Consider the following 17,169-nt stretch of genomic DNA (forward strand, 5'->3'; position numbering starts at 1 on the left):
GCAAACAGAGGTATGACTGCCAGCCACTCAAGGGTCCTGGGTGGGCTTGTATAGCCCATGCTGTTGTGGCTTCACGGCTATTGGTACCAGAGCTAGCTAGAGCAAAGCTGGCATGGGTACATGGATCTACATGTGCTGAGATCATACCTCTGATTACAGTGTAAACATACCATATGTCTCATGAGGATCCTCAGGCCTGCAGAGTCCCACTGCTCAGAGGGAGTCCAGGCTCCAGTGTGCTCGGCGGTGAATCACAACACAGGGACAGTGAGAAAGACTCTCTCTCATCCCTCAAGCGCTCAGACCACACAAGAAACTCACTAAGGCCATAGATTCATAGACTGTAAAGCCAGAAGGGACTGTCATGATCATCTTGTCTAATCTCCTGCATCATAGAGACCAGAGAATGTCACCCAATGATTCTTGCACCAAGCCTATAACTTCTGTTTGAGCGAGGGCAGATCTTTCAGAAAGGCATCCAGTCTTGTCTGAAAAACTGCTAGTCATGGACAATACACCCTGCCCTAGGTCACTTGTTCCAATGGTCCTGTGAGACCATATGCCCCAAAGGGGAAACATTTTAAGTAGCGCTGGTTGAAAAACATCAATTATTCTTTGTAGGGAAATTTCAGAAGTATTTCTTTCATTCAAAACGTCTTGATTTTTCATTGAAAAACTGAGTTTTTACCAACATTTTTCAGTTGTTCGTTTAAGCTGGAAAATGTTGACCAAAATAAAGATTTTCCACAAAAATTTTTGGTCAGAAAGCCATTTTCCTTTGAAAAAACTTTCAGTGAAAAACGTTCATACTACATCTGTACAACTTTAAAATTAGAATGGGTTGAAACATGCTATGGTCACACCAACCATCCAAATGTGATGTGAGACATACTATGGTCACATGAACCACACAAACATAACACAAAATGCAGTATGGACAGATTCACATTAACTGAACAAACTTAAGATGAAACGTGCTGTGGTCAGGTGAAGGATTCATTGTGAAGATCAACCATATTACATAAAGAGGAGCCCAAACCCAAGCGTGAAAGGGGCTAGTATGCTGTGAAGCACATACTGCCGATAAGGAACTTGCTGCTGGTAGCAACTATGCTCAGGTCACCTGGCATCAGACATCCACCAGAAACATTTCACTGAGAGCTGGAGCTGCCTCTTAGTCGTCCCCAAGGAGACCCAAACGGGAAGAGAAGTGAGAAGTGAGTGCCTAGGCAAGCATCTGCATCTACTGGGCTTCAGCCTACCACCCAGCCAGAGGACCTCTCCATTCCCACCCTGGCACACTTTGACTGTAACACCATCCACCTTTTACAGTGCCACATCACCATGGAGAGCCTCCCAGCTGACAGACGAGGGCTGGACTCCAGTCCACTCCCAATGCCATGTGTCCATCACAGAGTTTCAGGCCAGATGGGACCACCAGATCATGTAGTCTGACCTGTTGTGTAGCACACGCCACCAATGCCACCACATCACAGAGATATTTTCTCCCCATCACCCCCAACCGAGGTGTGAGGGCCCTGAACTCTCCCCTGCCCCGCCCAGTACAGTAATAGTCCCTTACACCAAAAGGAACTTGGCCCCAGCTTCTCCTCTGCTTTCATAGTCACTCGGATCCTCCCGCATGGCGAGCCCACAGGCCCCAAGGGACAGCCCCAGGAGGTTACAGGTTACAACCAGCAGGACCACAGAGCACAGCACGATGCCCACAATCCACCTGTGGAGAGAGAAGGTCGGAGGAAGTCAGGAGCCATAACAGCAGTTAAAGAATGAGCCCTCCCCCTCCACTTCTGGCTCTTTCCCCATCCCCGGTGGCAGGAGGGAGCCTGCACCATCACCTGCCACGACTGGGAGCAAACCCTAAATTCAGCCTCAGGCCTGAGCCCACAATCATTGTTAGTCAGCAGAGGCAGGAAGTCAAAAATCATCCTTTGAGGCAAGCAGATGGGAGCAATGCACCCACTTCTCTACTTCAGCTTTCTACACTAGACTGGATTTGAACTCACTCTGTTGAGATTATGACCCTGTCACAGTCTCAGAGCCACCCAGGGCCTGCTATCAAGAAGTCAAGTGATCAGGTGGAAAGTTTTGAGAAGAGCCCTAAACTCCTCAGTGGACTACAAGCAGCTGGGGGGCTTCAGTCCAGGAACAGCTAGGGCTGGTATGATACATTCTGGACCCTCTTAAAGAAGTGTGACACACTGAGAATGCTTGTGTGTTCTCTTCTGCTAGCAGTGGTCCACCAGAGGATAACAGCCTACTACTGCTTCTTTCTAATAGAGTGGCTCCTTTAGCTCAAATGGTAGGGGGTGGAGAGTAATACAAGGGATTTAGCCATTCCCAGAGGTTGAACCAGGAAAATTGTTAGCCTGCTTCTGAGTTCACTTCCCCTGGTTTTATACAGGTGTTACCTACTTGACTTCACGGGAGTGACTCCTGATTCACACTGGTGTGAGCTCAGAATCAGATCCATAGACTCACACAGCTGCAGCCACTCCCCCGTTACCTGTATTTCTCATAGTGTTTCACCTCCTGGAGGTAAGGGTGGCTCTTGTTCTCTGCCTGCAACAAGGCATCATTCAAGGGTTGAGTGTAATCAGAGACTGGGAAGCTGTCTGCAATAGACTGGACCTTCTTGCTGACCTTGTTCACTTCATCCTTTAGATCTGCAAGGTGAGAGTGGGAGATGTAGGGGGGACTTAGTGAGAACCCTGCAGCTGCAGGGATGGGCGAAGGCAAGCACTGATCCTTCTCTGTGGTCCCAAGGGGCTGGATCTTACAGGACCATTCACAAAAAACATCCCTCCTCTGTTCAGGACAGACCCTCTCACCCAGCCTGTGCCAAAGTCCTAGAAGAGTCTGCCCCTTACCTGGTGCAGTAAACACACCCTAACCCTAACCTAACCTCTGCAAAATGACAGGGTTTGGACTCAAGTCTCAAGTATAGACCAAGCTCTCAGGCTCAAATGGGTCCTAAGACTCAGGTCCCGAATGCTTATTGACCTGTGTCAGAGCTATTTGTGCATGGACAGTAGCAGGGTTTGGGCTCAAACTTAAGTCTGAGGCTGTGCTTACAATGCAGCCATACCCTCAGACTCGTATTACTTCAGTTTGAATCCCCTGTAATGGGTAGGATGCTGGCCTGTGTTTCAGGAGACATAGGTCCTATGCTCAGCTCAGCTCTGCAACTAGGGTTACCAACTTTGGTTGGATGAATTCCTGGAGGTTCCATCACATGACATTGTCTTTAATTAAAGATCCATCTTTAATTCCTGAGGACTCCAGGACAATCTTGGAGGGTTCGCAAATGGTCTGCAACTGATGTGCTGGGTGACCTTGGGCCTGTCACTTACCCTCTCACTCTTTGTCTGTCCTGTATATTTCAACTGTAAGGTCCTACAGGACAAGGCCTGTTTCCTACTGTAACCACACCAAGCACAGTGGGAGCCTGGTCTCTGCTGTGGCTCTTTGACTGAGAATCTCACTTCCCTAAGGTTTAGTGCCTTTCAGTATTGCCACTATTCACTCCAGTTTCCAAGGGTTTATGACCCCAATATAAAGATTTTCTTGTTTCTTGCAGTTTCATTGAATACAAGCAGGATCGTTTCCCAGGGGCAGGTGTTTTGGTGCCTAACTTCCATTGAAATCAGTGAGAGTTAGGTGGCTAAATCCCGCCAAGGATCTGGGCCCCAGTGTCTGGCAGGTGCATGGATTAAAGGAAACAACAAAATAAGAGGGAACAAAAGTAAAGTCCCCAGAGGAGAGCACAGGGGGTGCATATCCTAACAGTCTGAAGCCATGCTGGGAACAAAATGGCTGCTGTCTCTGCAGACAGGTTTTTTTCTTAGTAATTTAAAGGGGCAGTTCGCAAGAACCAAAGGCATTGTGGTTGCATAGCTTCAGAGTTTGGAAGTGCAACACCCCACTGACTGTAAAAGAGTTTTGCTCACCCTGAACAACCTGGGCCATCTTCGCAACGGCTAGGTCTGGCATTGAGTTGAAGGTGCTGTTGCCCTGGAAGAGCAAAAATAGACGTTTTCTCCCCCAAAATCGAACCAGCTTTCACATTTGCAAACAGGGCCCTGGCCTTGTCAGTCACATACCTGGTCAATCAAGCCTGGGAAGTTAGCTTTGGGGAGACCAGACAGTGTCTTCAAAACTTGTTCCACTGAAGGAACCTGCAGGAAGAAACCATCATTCCATGAACAGGTGAGTTCCCCTCTACGACTTGGCAGAGTGTCTCTGCTGAGCCATCATATGTGTGTGGAGCAGTGTTGAGGCATGTCCCACAGCAAGGGAATGGACACAATGGTGCCCAAGTGGCAAAAGAGACCCATCCCTCTCTCTATGATCCTGTACTCACCCTGCTGTAGTCGGCTCCCAGCTCCAAGTTCTGGGCTTTGCCCAGCGCCCGGGCACAGGAGGTGCAGCGCGGACTGTCCAGCAGGGAGACCGCGCTCTCCTTGCGATCTCTCAGCGCCAGGCCCAGCTCATCCTGGAAATGGGTCAGAGTCCGCACGGTCTTGTGGAGAATCTGTAAATGGTGCAGCGAGTTCTGTAGGTCTTAAAGAGAAAACCCAAGGCTAGTTCTGGCGTTCTGCTCCATCTGTGCCACTTACTCTATTCCCTTCGCCAGCAGGCTGGCCCCCAGGCCCTCCTGCCTTGCTTCTACACAAGTAACTATGGAGCAGCTCAACAGATGGCCATCTTCAGTGCAGATGCCACCCTGCTGGGCCCCAGCCTCTGGCTAGAGATAGCATGTCTGGTCACCAGAAGAGGGGAGTGGAATAGAGGAAGTTCTAAGGCGTCTTCAGGATATGCATGAGGGATGAGCTGTGAAGCCACCTCCCACCCAATGTGGGGCAGAGGGAGGGGCAGGGATCCCAGCATCAGGCAGAGAGGATCTCTGGGAGGTAGAGGTTTGGACCTGTCCATCCTAGTCTGGCATGAGGAGGTTTCAAGGACTGGTTGGGAGGACTCTAAAGTCATCTTTCATTTCTGACAGTGAAGGACAGTCCCACTCGCAGGAGAAGGTGTGCCTCCATCTTACCTTGTGCTCTGCCCTGAATGGCCTCCAGCACTGAAAACACCTGCTCCTTCAACAGTGAATGGATGGTGAGGCCAATGCTGTGGCTGACATCTGAAAAGCACCAAACCACCCTTTGTGAGCTGCTGCCTCCGCCCTGCACAGAACAGACGCTGCTCTGACTCAGACAAAGCAGTCAAGCTCCATTGTGACAAGAGTCTCACACACATGGAGAGCTGGAATTTGGAGTCTGGAAATCCAGCTTTATAAACACCAGACCTGAGAGAAAGGACACCTCCTACGGCAGGTTGGAGTGGCGTGTCAATCAGTGGGCTGCAGCCATTAGGTAGCGCCATCCCTCACTAACACACACAAAGCCAGTATGCTGCACAGTGCAAACTTCAACGACTTCCATGACTTTGCGCTTATAACTGAGAGCAGGATCTGGCATTATCTCTGCCTTTTCCTCTCCCTCAGGGCGAACGTTGGAGACAGTCACGCTCTCTTCCTGCCCTTGTGGGGTCAGAGACCCGACGTCCACCCAGGCCTGCTCAAAATCTCTGTATAGATTGGACAACCTACATTGATTTGAACCAACCATGAAGGACCACTCCCAGCTCTGCAAAGCATTTGGGAGTGTCTCCCCCTGCCCCAAAGGGGGCTTTGCTTAGAGTTAGTGCGAGGGCTATGGACATGCACGCGAGATGCCCATGAGCGCTTGGGGTAGGTTTAAAGCCAAGCTGCTGAGAAATCACTTCTTGCTGTTTCAGAAGGCTGCTGTGTGGTCCAGTGGGGATTTTCCCCTTGTCGGGCAAGCACTGAGAAAAACTCTATCCCAGGTGCCCAGGGTCTATTTGGGGCAATGGGAGTCCAGATGCTTTGGATACAGTTGGAGCTTAATGACTTGATTCTGCTCCCGTCCAAGTCAACGCGAGCTTTGCCATGACTTCTCTGGGAGCAGGGAATGGTGGAAGGGAGTCAGGGTGATGCAAAGAAACATGTAACAACTGCTCAGAGAGGAGAGCTGGGACCAGGGATCATGGAGCTGCTTTCCTCTCCCCCAGGTACCAAGTATCCCAGGAATAGGAGAGACTGCTCTGGCCTAGAAGAGGAAAAGCCAACAGCCAGATAGACACTCACTGTTCAGGTCGCTGATTATTTGCTGTCTGGGCACTGCAAACTGCTCCACGACAGACTGCACCCCCTGCCGGAGAGAGAGAAGCAGAGAAAGGTCTCACTCAGCCCCCTTGAGGCTGCATCAGCATGGTCAGTTGGCTTGGGACCCACCATCGCTTGGGCCCATGAGGCCTGGCTGGGCTCTGCCTCTGAGCTTGGGCATGGTTCATCGTGCTCCTGCCCCCAGACAGGGGTCCCCCGGGTTAGCAGATAGCTCTTGGGTATGTTCCATTCCATGTAGCCATCCCAGTTTTGCTCAGTTAATTCTCTTGGATCCCAGCACCCACTGTAAGGCCCCACCCAGTTCTCATGAGGGATTGTCCCACTCAAGCCTCGGCCTACTGCAGTGGATCGTGGCCATGACGAGCCAAGTCAGCTGCCAAGGACGGGTCATGGTCCCCGTTGTGCTGTGGCTAATGGCTGGTCCCAGCAGGGTCTAATCACGAGTAATATCATGGCTGGGTCCCCTATCACCAGGCACATGCGGCCAGCACCACGGTCGCTAAATGCACTCCTTACAGGCGTGTTCTAACCACATCCTAGCGAAGACACGGGCTTTCACTGACAGGACGCCACCCAGGCAAGCACACAACTTCCCAAGATCCCCTGCACTGGCTTCTCCACCCACCATCCAGAGGTGGGAACTCTGCTTCCTGGGCAAATCTCCATCCAGACTTAGCGAGTGGCGCCTTCCCTAAACAATAACCTATAAACTCCATGCAACCAGGACACTCTCTCCACTTACACAGCAACTGAACTGCCCTGGGCTCTGTGGCCAGGTGCTGGGATGGGGACCCAATGCCCTACACGAGGGCTTCTGGGAGAGATGTAGTTATGGTGCCGGCCTGGGCATCCCTTCAAACACAGCTCCCAAATCATCGGCTAACCCCTGCTGAGATCACCACTGGAGAAGGCTGGATCAAGCCCTGGGCAGCCAGGGAAGCTCACCTCTTCAGCCTGCTCCCATCAGCGCCATGGGGAAAATCCAGGTCCCTGGGCAAACCCTGAATACATGGGAGAGCAGAGGTGTTTGAAACCCTCCTCCCTACCCCAGCAGCAGGCCCCAGAGCAGCCACGCTGCCCCTCACCAGCCTTGGGGATGAAGTACCCTTTACAGCCCCTACGCACAGGGTTATTTGCAGCATCATGCTGGCTTTGCTCCTTCCTACACCCAAACCTCAGCTTTGCAGATCTGCCTTAGGGGCAAGGTGGGGCACAGGGAGTGGGAGGGGCCCCCCAGATCAGTGGGGCTATGCCAGTTCCACTGAATGGAGGGCACCGAGGATTTAGCCCTGAGGGAAGGAAAATGCCACTGCATTAGAGCACTGATTATTAAGAGCTGTACGTCTCATTAACCCCACCCTCAAGCCCGTGGCTTTGCCGGTGGCTCCCAGGTATGTACCGGGTCTGAGCCCCTGCCTTGGCTCCGTTCGGCTGGACGGGGCTGTGCCACAGTGCAGAATGCATACTGAGCAAACCACCCAACCAGGCAGCAGAGGGGAGGGAACGAAACAGCACTTGGCAATGAAAAATGCATTTTTAATGAAGCTGCAACACGTTGTGCCTGCTCCAGCAGTGAAACCCAGGCCGGCCCCACCATGCCGGCAGTTCTTGGGCAGCCGCAGGACAGCCAGGAGATAGATGAAGGTAAGAGGCTGGAGCAGGCGGGTGTAGGATGGTATTTTCCCTCTAGGGGAGCCAGATTAGCCCAGGGGCCCAAGGCAAAGAATTGGAGCCGAGGGTGAAGCATGACCCCAATCTACAGAAAGCAGTGGGCACCCTTGAAACCTCCCCCCACTTGCTCCGGCATTGGCCCCTATGCCAGCCGTCCACAGCCACTTCCTATTGTGTCTCAGCCACACCCGGCTGGGATGCTGCCCCATGAACGAGGGTGGGTGCCCAGGGGGATCCGGGCCAAGGGCTCTGTGATGTGGAGCTGCTGAGAACTTGGGCTGAGACCCCTCTGCTCATCTCGCATGGAGCTGGAGGAGTCTCCACCCTGCCTGGAGGGTGATCCAGCTCCGTCCTCGATGCAGGAGGGTGAGTGAATCCAGCAGCCATCTCTAGTGCCAGCCAGGCTGCTCCTGTGCAGCATGAAAAGCATCCATCTGCGCAATTAGCAGGGCAGAGGAAGGGGTCCCCTATGTGACCATGGCACAGAATCGTAGGAAGGGGATGTGTCTGATCACGGTGAACTATCCTGCCCCATTGCTAATATTCCCTGGGCCCACAGGAAAGCCAGTGCGCAGGGCTCCACCATGCTGCCAGCACCCCAAGGCACAGCACCCCACTGCAGAATCCCATCCCAATGTGCAGCATCCCAGTACCTGGTACCCCAATGCACAGTGCCCTCAGGCATCCCACCGCTTTGCACAGTGCCCCCTGGCACAGTACCCCATTCTGCTCCACCTCACCACACAATGTACCCAACCCCACTGCAAAATGCTCCTCAGCACCCTTCTCCAGTGCTCCAGACCCCACTCAGCTGCCATCACCCCAAAGCACAATCCCCACCCTGCTCCACTATGTAGCACCACACTGCACCCAGCATTAGGCACAGCCCTCTGCTCAACCCCTCAATGTACTGTACACTATTGTGCTTCATCCCATCCCACAGGGTACCCCATTCTGCCCTGGATCACCCCTCTGCGCAGCACCCGCCCTGCCCTGGATCATCCCTCTACGCAGCACCCTACCAGCCCTGGATCACCTCTCTGCACAGCACCCAACCTACTGTGCAAGAAGAACAGTGATGCATCTTTGCCCAGTTGGCCAGGCTGAGCATTGCCTTGGCTGGAGGGCCCCTCCTCGGCCTTTCCCCAGCTCAGTGCTTCCCCCAGCACATTGCAGAGATGACATGTGTCATTTCCAGGCTCAGGGGAGGTTCATGTTGATTTCCATGCCCTGGATTCGTGCTGTCTCAGAGGATACCCGCCTGTCTCCTTGCATTAGTCCACCAGCCTTTGAGGAGCCCTGCCGCGGCGGTGGCCGGGCAGCACACTCAGCCTGCAGTGGAGGGTTCTGAGCCAACCGAAGCAGAAAACTTTCATGTTTGAGCAAGTGGCTGACGCACTTGCCGTGACAGATCCTCCTCTTGTGCAGCAGCTGCTGCTTGCTGAAGGAGACACGGTCCTGAGTTGGCATCCGCAGAATGCGTAGGGGTTGCAAAGTGGATTGGCTCAGACAGGATCAGACCCTCCCTACAGATCTCGGGGCCAAATCTATCCATCCCCATATACCCCTCTGTCGATTCATCCCCATAGACACCCCTCTGTCATCTATCTATCCCTATACACCCCCTTTTCTCATGTATCCATCCATCCCCATACACTTCCCTTTATCTATCTATTCACATACACGCCCCACCATCTATCCTTCTCAAGATTTCGATTATCTGTCTACCCACCCACCCACCCTTCTTAGGGTATTTCTCTATCTAATGTGCCCATCTCCATGGTATCTGACTGCCCTGGCAGGTCTAAGTGAGTGCAACTCGTTGATTTCAATGGTTACATCCCCCTGTTTGTGCCACATCTGAGAGTATGAAAAAGTGCTGGGAATACATTTGTTTTCTTGATGGTACAGCGCTCTGGGTATGGTACAGGGCTGGGCATGCCGATACTGGAGAAAGGCAGCCCTGGATCAAACCAGGAGGTACCTGTGATGTTTCACTCCATATTCTTTATGAAAGTATGCTTATGATATGAATATGACATAACGAGAGATGCTTCACGCCAGATGGGTCTTGTAAGATATCATTGGAAAGGTTATAATTTACTGCATGTGATTATCCAATTTGTGTGCCTGTATCATTTCTATATGTGAAGTTAGGAATATTGACTCTGTATCTGTATTTGGGCTGTAGCCCATGAAAGCTTATGCTCAAATAAATGTGTTAGTCTCTAAGGTGCCACAAGTACTCTATTCTTTTTGCAGATACAGATTAACACGGCTGCTACTCTGAAACCCGCTACTTTGAGTAATGCTCACTGCTAACAGGTCAGATACAACAATGGAAAAGCCAGAAAAGGCAGGTGGCCCATCAGCGAGGACAATGGGCTGTGAAAAGGTTTGGCCTTCCTACGGACCCTCCATACTGCCATTGACTCATGGACGCTGTGATACTACAGAGTCAGGTGGTCTGTCACCTGATACTAAACATTACCTGGGACTTCTTGTAACTTTCCATTGGAAGGGAAGTGGGGGGGGTCAGGTTTGGGAAACAAAGGATTCCCACCTTATGTAAATCCTATTTAAGGGTGGGGAGGAAGGCAAAGGGGACTCCTTCTCTCCATGGCCTGCCTGCCTAAGAAGAAGGACTGCTAAAACCAACTGAATGGAAGGCAGGGGGAGAGTCAAGACTGAGACGGGGGTCCAGTCTGAAAAGGAATATAACTGGAAGTTTGAACCACAGAAACTTTGCAACCTGCCTAAAATAACATTTAGGGTGAGAATTTACATTGTGTAACCTGTTTCTTACGTCTATTGAACTTATCTTGCATACTTTAGTTTATTTTCTCAGTAATCTGCTTTGTTCTGTCTGTTATTGTCATAAACAAATAGCTAAGGGTTAATGTCTCTTTCACTTGAAAAAAAAAAAAGTAACCTGAAGCACCTGACCAAGGGACCAATCAGGAAACAGGATTTTTTCAACTCTGGGTGGAGGGAAGTTTGTGTCTGAGTTCTTGGGTCTTCGGTCTGCCTCTCTCTCAGCTATGAGGAGTAATTTCTATTTCCTGCTCTCTAATCTTCTGTTTCCAAGTTGTAAGTACAGAGATCATAAAAACGATAAGGGTTATTGTTTTTTTTCTTTTGTATTTACATGTCTATAGTTGCTGGAGTGCTTTGAATTGTATTCTTTTTAAATAAGACTGTTTATTCAATATTCTTTTAAGCAATTGACCCTGTATTTGTCACCTTAATACAAAGAGACCAGTTTTATGTATTTTTCTTTTTTTTTATATATAAAGCTTTCTTTTAAGACCTGTTGGAGTTTTTCTTTAGTGAGGAACTTTAGGGAAATTGAGTCTGTACTCACCAGGGAATTGGTGGGAGGAAGAAGTCAGGGGGAAATCTGTGTGTGTTAGATTTACCAGCCTGACTTTGCATTCCCTCTGGGTGAAGAGGGAAGTGCTTTTGTTTCCAGAACTGGAATTAGAGAGGGTGGACTCCCTCTGCTTAGATTCACGGAGGTTGCTTCTGTGTATCTCTCCAGGAGCACCTGGAGGGGGGTGGAGGGAAAAGGTTTATTTCCCTTTGTTGTGAGACTCAAGGGATTTGGGTCTTGGGGTCCCCAGGGACGGTTTTTGGGGGGACCAGAGTGCCCCAAAACACTCTAATTTTTTGGGTGGTGGCAGCAGTACCAGGTCCAAGCTGGTAACTAAGCTTGGAGGTTTTCATGCTAACCCCCATATTTTGGAGGCTAAGGTCCAAATCTGGGATTAAGTTATGACAGTTATCTCTGATATTCACTTAAAATTCACCTTTTGTAGTTAATAAACTTGTTTCTTGTTTATAATATAACCCAGTTTATGTAATTTCTACCTGGGGATAGGAAAGACATTGCACATATCTCTCTCTCCACACTGAGGGAGGGGGCGAATTTCATAAAACCTTGAGTTTGTCCCCCTTAAAGGAAGTGAGCAACAGAGTGTTGAGGGAGCCCCTAAGGCTGAATCTTCCCAGAGCGGGTCTCTGTCTCTCTGCAGCTGAGTGTGGCCCTGCCTGTGAGCTTGGCTGGAAGAGGGTTGTGAGCCTAGCTCAGCAAGGCCAGGTAAAGGGGACCCAGGTTGGCAGAACAGGCTGACTCAGTGGCACCCCAGCACATCAAGTGACACCCCAAAGGGCCCAAACCTGTCACAGTACCAAACTGAGAAAGTCGCTTTTTATCAGCCGTGAGGGCAAGCAACAGAGGGAGAGGGCAGAGAGGAGCGAGCAGCAGACAGGGTATTGGGGGAGAAGAGGCAGCATGGGGGGCAGGGGCGGCAGCACCCCATCCCCTCCCACACTTTTAGGGAGCTTCCACTGTTCCTGATCCACAGACCCTCTCTATCCAAGTCCTGGGCTCCCCACTCCTGCCGATGCACCTCAGTCCTGACCTGGAGCCCCTCCTGCCGTCCCTGGCCTGGGTTCCCTCCAGCATGTGTTTCAATCCCGACAGCAGCCCCTGCTATCCTAGCCTGGGCTCCCTCCCCTCTACCACTGCTCTTTAGTCCTTATCCGCTGGACTCTCTACTGCTGCCGCTGGGGATCCCCTCCCCACTAGCGCTGCAGATCTGGGGCAGAGTCCAGTTCTTCCGTTGCCCGTCAGTCCTGTCTCCAGCAAGCAGACAGAAGATGCCCATCTTGCCAAAGTCTGTGTAAGCAGCGGGGACTCAGAAGGAGACTTAGGGCCTAAACAGGAATCCAGAGGCAAGTGGGATGCCACAGCTCCCCTGATATGCAGTATTAGCTACTGGGCCCCATACCTGCATGCCTCTCCTTCTCCAGCACAGACACACCCCGAGATCCCTGCGAGGCTGCTCTTCTCTCGCCTGGCCCTGCGGGTTGACAGTCAACGGGCAAGGCGGCTCCGGCTTACCTGTGGGATGCTGTGAATGTTCTTCCTCAAAGTGTGTAGAGTGGCTGGCACGGCTCGGGCCCCGGGCTCCATCTGCTCCTTCACCCACTGATTGGCAACGAAAGCACAGATAACGCCAGCCCTGCGGGAGATGAGGCCAAAGTGGGTAACCTATGCTTAGTGCTCCAAAGAGCGACCAAATCTCCTATTGTCCCACAGTCCTCTGACATGCCATCGGCCAGAACCAACCCCAAAGGTTGGGGCGGGGTCTTCAGATCCAGCTCTGGGCTCCATGGCTGCTCCAAACTCAGTCCCCAGGTCTATGCAAATGACCCCAGACCTTGTCCTGGTTCAGAGTCTCATCCCAACTCTGTATCTCAGCTGTTCTTGGTGCTGTCTAGCAGGACAGAGGTGAAGGGGAAGAGGGACCCAGTGGCAGGTCAGTGGGGGATGACAGGGAGAGAACAGGGGGAATATGTCACTGGGGGTTGCTGGGCTGAGGGGAAAAGTGGGGGCTCATCCTAGATGGGCTGAAAATTCATTGTTTCAGGCCATGTTTTTCCTGTGCAGTCTCTGATTTGGGGTGCCTCCATTTCTGGGTGCCCTATGGGACCCCGTACATCTACCTTTGCCCTGACCCCAGATCATCTCCTACACGGAGGGCCCCTAATGCCCCTTTTCCCTCAGCCTCTGACATGCCAGCCCCAGTGCCCAGGAAATGCCCAAGGGGAGATTAGCCCCCAGTGGCATCCGCACTATGTGGAAAGACCAGCCCTGCCCCCATGTGGTGCCCTACGATACATTGTCCCATCCGTGGTGCCCCCTGGACTAGCTCCCTTATCCTATCTCCAGTGAGCGGCTCGCCTGCCGTCTCCGCTCCCCTCCATCCATCACACACATGCCTAACCCTCACCCCCCCGCCCGGCGCTGACCCTCACTCACAGTAGGATGGCGGTAGTGAGGGAGAGGCAGAAAGTGAGGAGGTTGCGCTGGCAGGTGAGGGAGCGGCGGTCGGCCTTGATGCGCCCCCCACAGCGCCGGCGGCGCCGGCAGCAGCAGAAGCACAGACCTGTTGCTGGCACCGCCACAAAGAAGAGCACAGCAATCGCAGCACAGATGACATAGCCAGCCTGGTAGCGCACCACCTGGGGGAGCGAGCAAGGACCTCCTCAGGGGGGGTGCCACTCATCTCTCCCCCCATGCCCTTCCCCTGCCCCAGCTCCTCCCTCCCACCCCTGCCCTCCCATGCCCACCCCCACACCCTTGCCCCACTCCCAGCCATTCCCCCTGATCCCCCACCCACCCCCGCTTTACCACACCAACCTCCACACCCTTTGCCCTGACCCCACCCATCCCCTCTGCTCCCCCACCCACCCCTGCCCTCCCACGCCCACCCTTTGCCCTGCACCCACCTCCACAGCCCCTTGCTCCGCCACCACTAGTCCCCCATGCCCTCCCCTTGCCCCTCCTCCCCATCCATCCCCCTGCTCCTCTCTCCCACCCCCGCCCTCCCACACTCACATCCACAACCCCCTTGCCCTGCTCCCCCACCAGTTCCCCACTCCCTCCGCTTGCCCTTCCCTCCACCAGTCCCCCACACCATCCCCTTGCCTTGCCCCCCACTTACTCCTTGCCCCTAACCTTTCTCCCATTCACCCATGCCTTCCCTTTGCCCCATCCCTCCCATGCTCTCCACCTCACCCTTCTGACACCACCCCGTACATCTCCCCCTGCCTTGCATTTCACTCAGCCAGCCCAATATGTACTTGCCCTCGGGCACATCCTTCACCTGCCCTTCTCCCCCCTGCCATAACCCAAGGAAATCCTGGTGTCCCCCGTGCCACAGGTGGGCCCCCAGAGGAGTGAGTGAAGTGGGACCACCCAGGACAGGTACAAACCCCACTCCTGCTCACCTGAGAGGTTCTCACTGATGACGGTTCATTCAGGGCCACCCGTAGAAGCTCTGTTAAAACAAAACCAATGTCCCATTGAACTCCTGAACCCAGCTGTCTTTCCCCCTCCTCACCTTCCCCCTGCTACCACTGCCCCGGCAGGATGCGCCAAACTGGCCGTGAGGATGCTCTTCCCCTCCATCTTGTGCCCAGTGGTGGGGCCAGGTTTCCCAAGGAACTCGGAGCTGGCAGGGATCACAAGACACCGTCAGGGCCACAATTTCAGGCACGTGCAGTCCCAGAGCAGGGCAAGATTTTTGACGCTCCTCTGAGCGAACACAGTGCATGCCTCTTACTCTGGCACTGGGGGGTTCCCCAAGTTGCCCCAGGGCTCTCTGCCCCCCCATCTGGCTCACCTGTGGGGAAGGGGTTCTGCTGGACCACATCCAGGTAGCGCCGGACGACACCATAGAGCGGATCCAGTGAGCTCGGGACCCGGTGCTGGGCGGGGACCTGCTGGTCAGCGCCTATCTCCATGAACTGGTGGACGAGGAGGGGGTTTCCAGGTGGACATTGCTGGGAGCGAACTGGATCCAGGAGAACCCAGGCTAAGGCCAGAGACACGTGCAGAGGCAGAGCGGAGGCTGTGCCCCGGACACCTCTGGGCTGAGGGACCTGCATTGGTCCAGAAACAGCCCGGGGAAGGGGGCTCTTTCACCTGGATCGCAATGGAGTTCCAAGGAGACCCAGCCCTTGAGGCAGAGAATTCCCTCCCGCAGAGGCTATGCCTGGAAGCCGCTGTGCCGAGTGGTCTCCTTGGAGGTGCCCAGACCCCCTCAGTGCTCCCAGCTCCCGCACACAATGCAGGGCGCAGGGAGAGGCATCCCTGACTCTGGTGCTCCCTCCTCTTCAGCTGATTGTGTCTGCAGCTGGAGTGCCTCAGAAACTGGCCCGACTGGTTTGACGCCTCTTGAGGGCCCAGGCGCTGCTACTGCAGCTGGGCTCACTTCCCTCTGCTCCAGGGATGGGGCAGGGTGGGGCAAGGCGCTTCTCCCAGCAACTGTTACAGGCCCCTTTCACAATCCGCTCTGCTGTCCTGAGCCACTGAGCGCTTCGGTGCCAGTGCTCCATCTCCACAAAGGTGGCCTGCAAAGACCAGCAGGCCCAAGGGAGCGGGAGAGGAGACAGAGACTGTGCCATCCCCTCACTCCCCATCCCCAGGGAACTGGCAGTGCAGCCCTTCATGCCTAATCTAGGGGTTGATGGCATTAAGTAGCCAATTCCCTAAGGAGAAGTTTAAAGTGGCTTTAAGCCCCATACTTCAGGGGGCATGCAGGGTCTGGTCTGGTCCCTCAGTGTAAATTACAGCAGCCTCAGGGCTGCTCTAACTTATGCTCTGCTTCCCATGGCCCCAGGGAATGATAGCATAGCTGTAGTGCCATGCGCTCTGGACATAACCCTGACACACCACCTTCAATGAGAATACACAGAGTCAAAAAAAACAGCTCTGCTCCAGTCAGGGAAGGCGTTTGAGCCGGGAGTTATATGTCAGGGGCTGTTTCCTCCCACTTTCAGTTCTCATTACACGGCCAGGGAATGTTGAACTGTTTGGTTTTCATTGGTAATCAGAACAAAATCCGACCAGAGGCCTCAATGAAATGGCAGGGAAGCGCAGCATGCTGGGTAATCCAGTGGGAGATGGGAGCAGAGAAAAGCTGACCTGCAAGTCATGAAGGTGAGTTGGCTAAACATGTAATTTTAAACCTAATGGATGTGGAATGGACGCTGACTAGAGCCGAACAACTTTGGCTTAGCAATGATTAGTGCTCTGCTCAAAGACTAGTACTGTAAAAATGGAAATCCTAAAAGCGACCAACAGCTGAAGACTGGAGCTTTGACATCATGAGCTTGACCACCAGGGCAAGAATTATAAGAGAAATACCCAAGAAAAAATCAGAGATATGGGATACTTTCCTGGAGGTATCTGAATGCTCCTATTAAAGTATGCCCCCCACCCATGTTTCCCTCTTCGAGGGGGGCCAGACATCTGATATACCAGCTTGTTACCCTTCATCGTCCCTGCCCTACCCAGATTTTTCACACTTGCTATCTGGTCACCCCACCATCTTCTCTACCCACTTTTTTCCCGTCTCTATTCCCCTCCTCCTAATTTTGCTTCTATTCTTTATCTTATTTTAATAATTTTTCTTAAACTAGTTGGATTTTGATAAGCAACATTGGTTCATTTATGCAAATAATTGATTTCTATTGTAACCATTCATATTATAGAGAATTAAACATTTAAAAGTATAGCTAAGGCTGGGCAGCAAATGGTTCATATATTCCAAGAAGTTTATGTATTCTGAGACGGTCATCTGTATTTTGTTATGTTTGTTTTTTCTACAAGAAAAGCAAAGCCAAACCTCAGCTCTGCCTGGGAAACACACAGCAGAAGGCACAAAAGCAGAGAGACTTGAGAATAACCAAGCTGCACAAGG

At 52.6% G+C, this 17,169-nt stretch overlaps 1 protein-coding gene across 1 annotated transcript in view; it reads right to left on the reverse strand.

Moving 5' to 3' along the window:
* PROM2 (prominin 2) overlaps window positions 1-16,745 on the reverse strand; it is a 32,496-nt gene extending 15,751 nt beyond the window's left edge. Inside the window, exons 1-13 of the mRNA XM_050939746.1 lie at window positions 16,739-16,745; window positions 15,088-15,279; window positions 14,693-14,742; window positions 13,722-13,924; window positions 12,801-12,921; window positions 9,152-9,352; window positions 6,185-6,248; window positions 5,069-5,158; window positions 4,382-4,581; window positions 4,122-4,196; window positions 3,969-4,032; window positions 2,525-2,684; window positions 1,583-1,735 (exon numbers count right to left, since the gene is read on the reverse strand). Of these exons, the coding sequence (XP_050795703.1) occupies window positions 1,583-1,735; window positions 2,525-2,684; window positions 3,969-4,032; window positions 4,122-4,196; window positions 4,382-4,581; window positions 5,069-5,158; window positions 6,185-6,248; window positions 9,152-9,352; window positions 12,801-12,921; window positions 13,722-13,924; window positions 14,693-14,742; window positions 15,088-15,279; window positions 16,739-16,745 (1,580 nt within the window). The remainder of the gene's footprint in view (window positions 1-1,582; window positions 1,736-2,524; window positions 2,685-3,968; window positions 4,033-4,121; window positions 4,197-4,381; window positions 4,582-5,068; window positions 5,159-6,184; window positions 6,249-9,151; window positions 9,353-12,800; window positions 12,922-13,721; window positions 13,925-14,692; window positions 14,743-15,087; window positions 15,280-16,738) is intronic.
* Window positions 16,746-17,169: the final 424 nt, after the last annotated feature.

The sequence above is a fragment of the Gopherus flavomarginatus genome, chromosome 2 (assembly GCF_025201925.1).
Source record: "Gopherus flavomarginatus isolate rGopFla2 chromosome 2, rGopFla2.mat.asm, whole genome shotgun sequence".
NCBI classification, from domain to species: Eukaryota; Metazoa; Chordata; order Testudines; family Testudinidae; genus Gopherus; species Gopherus flavomarginatus.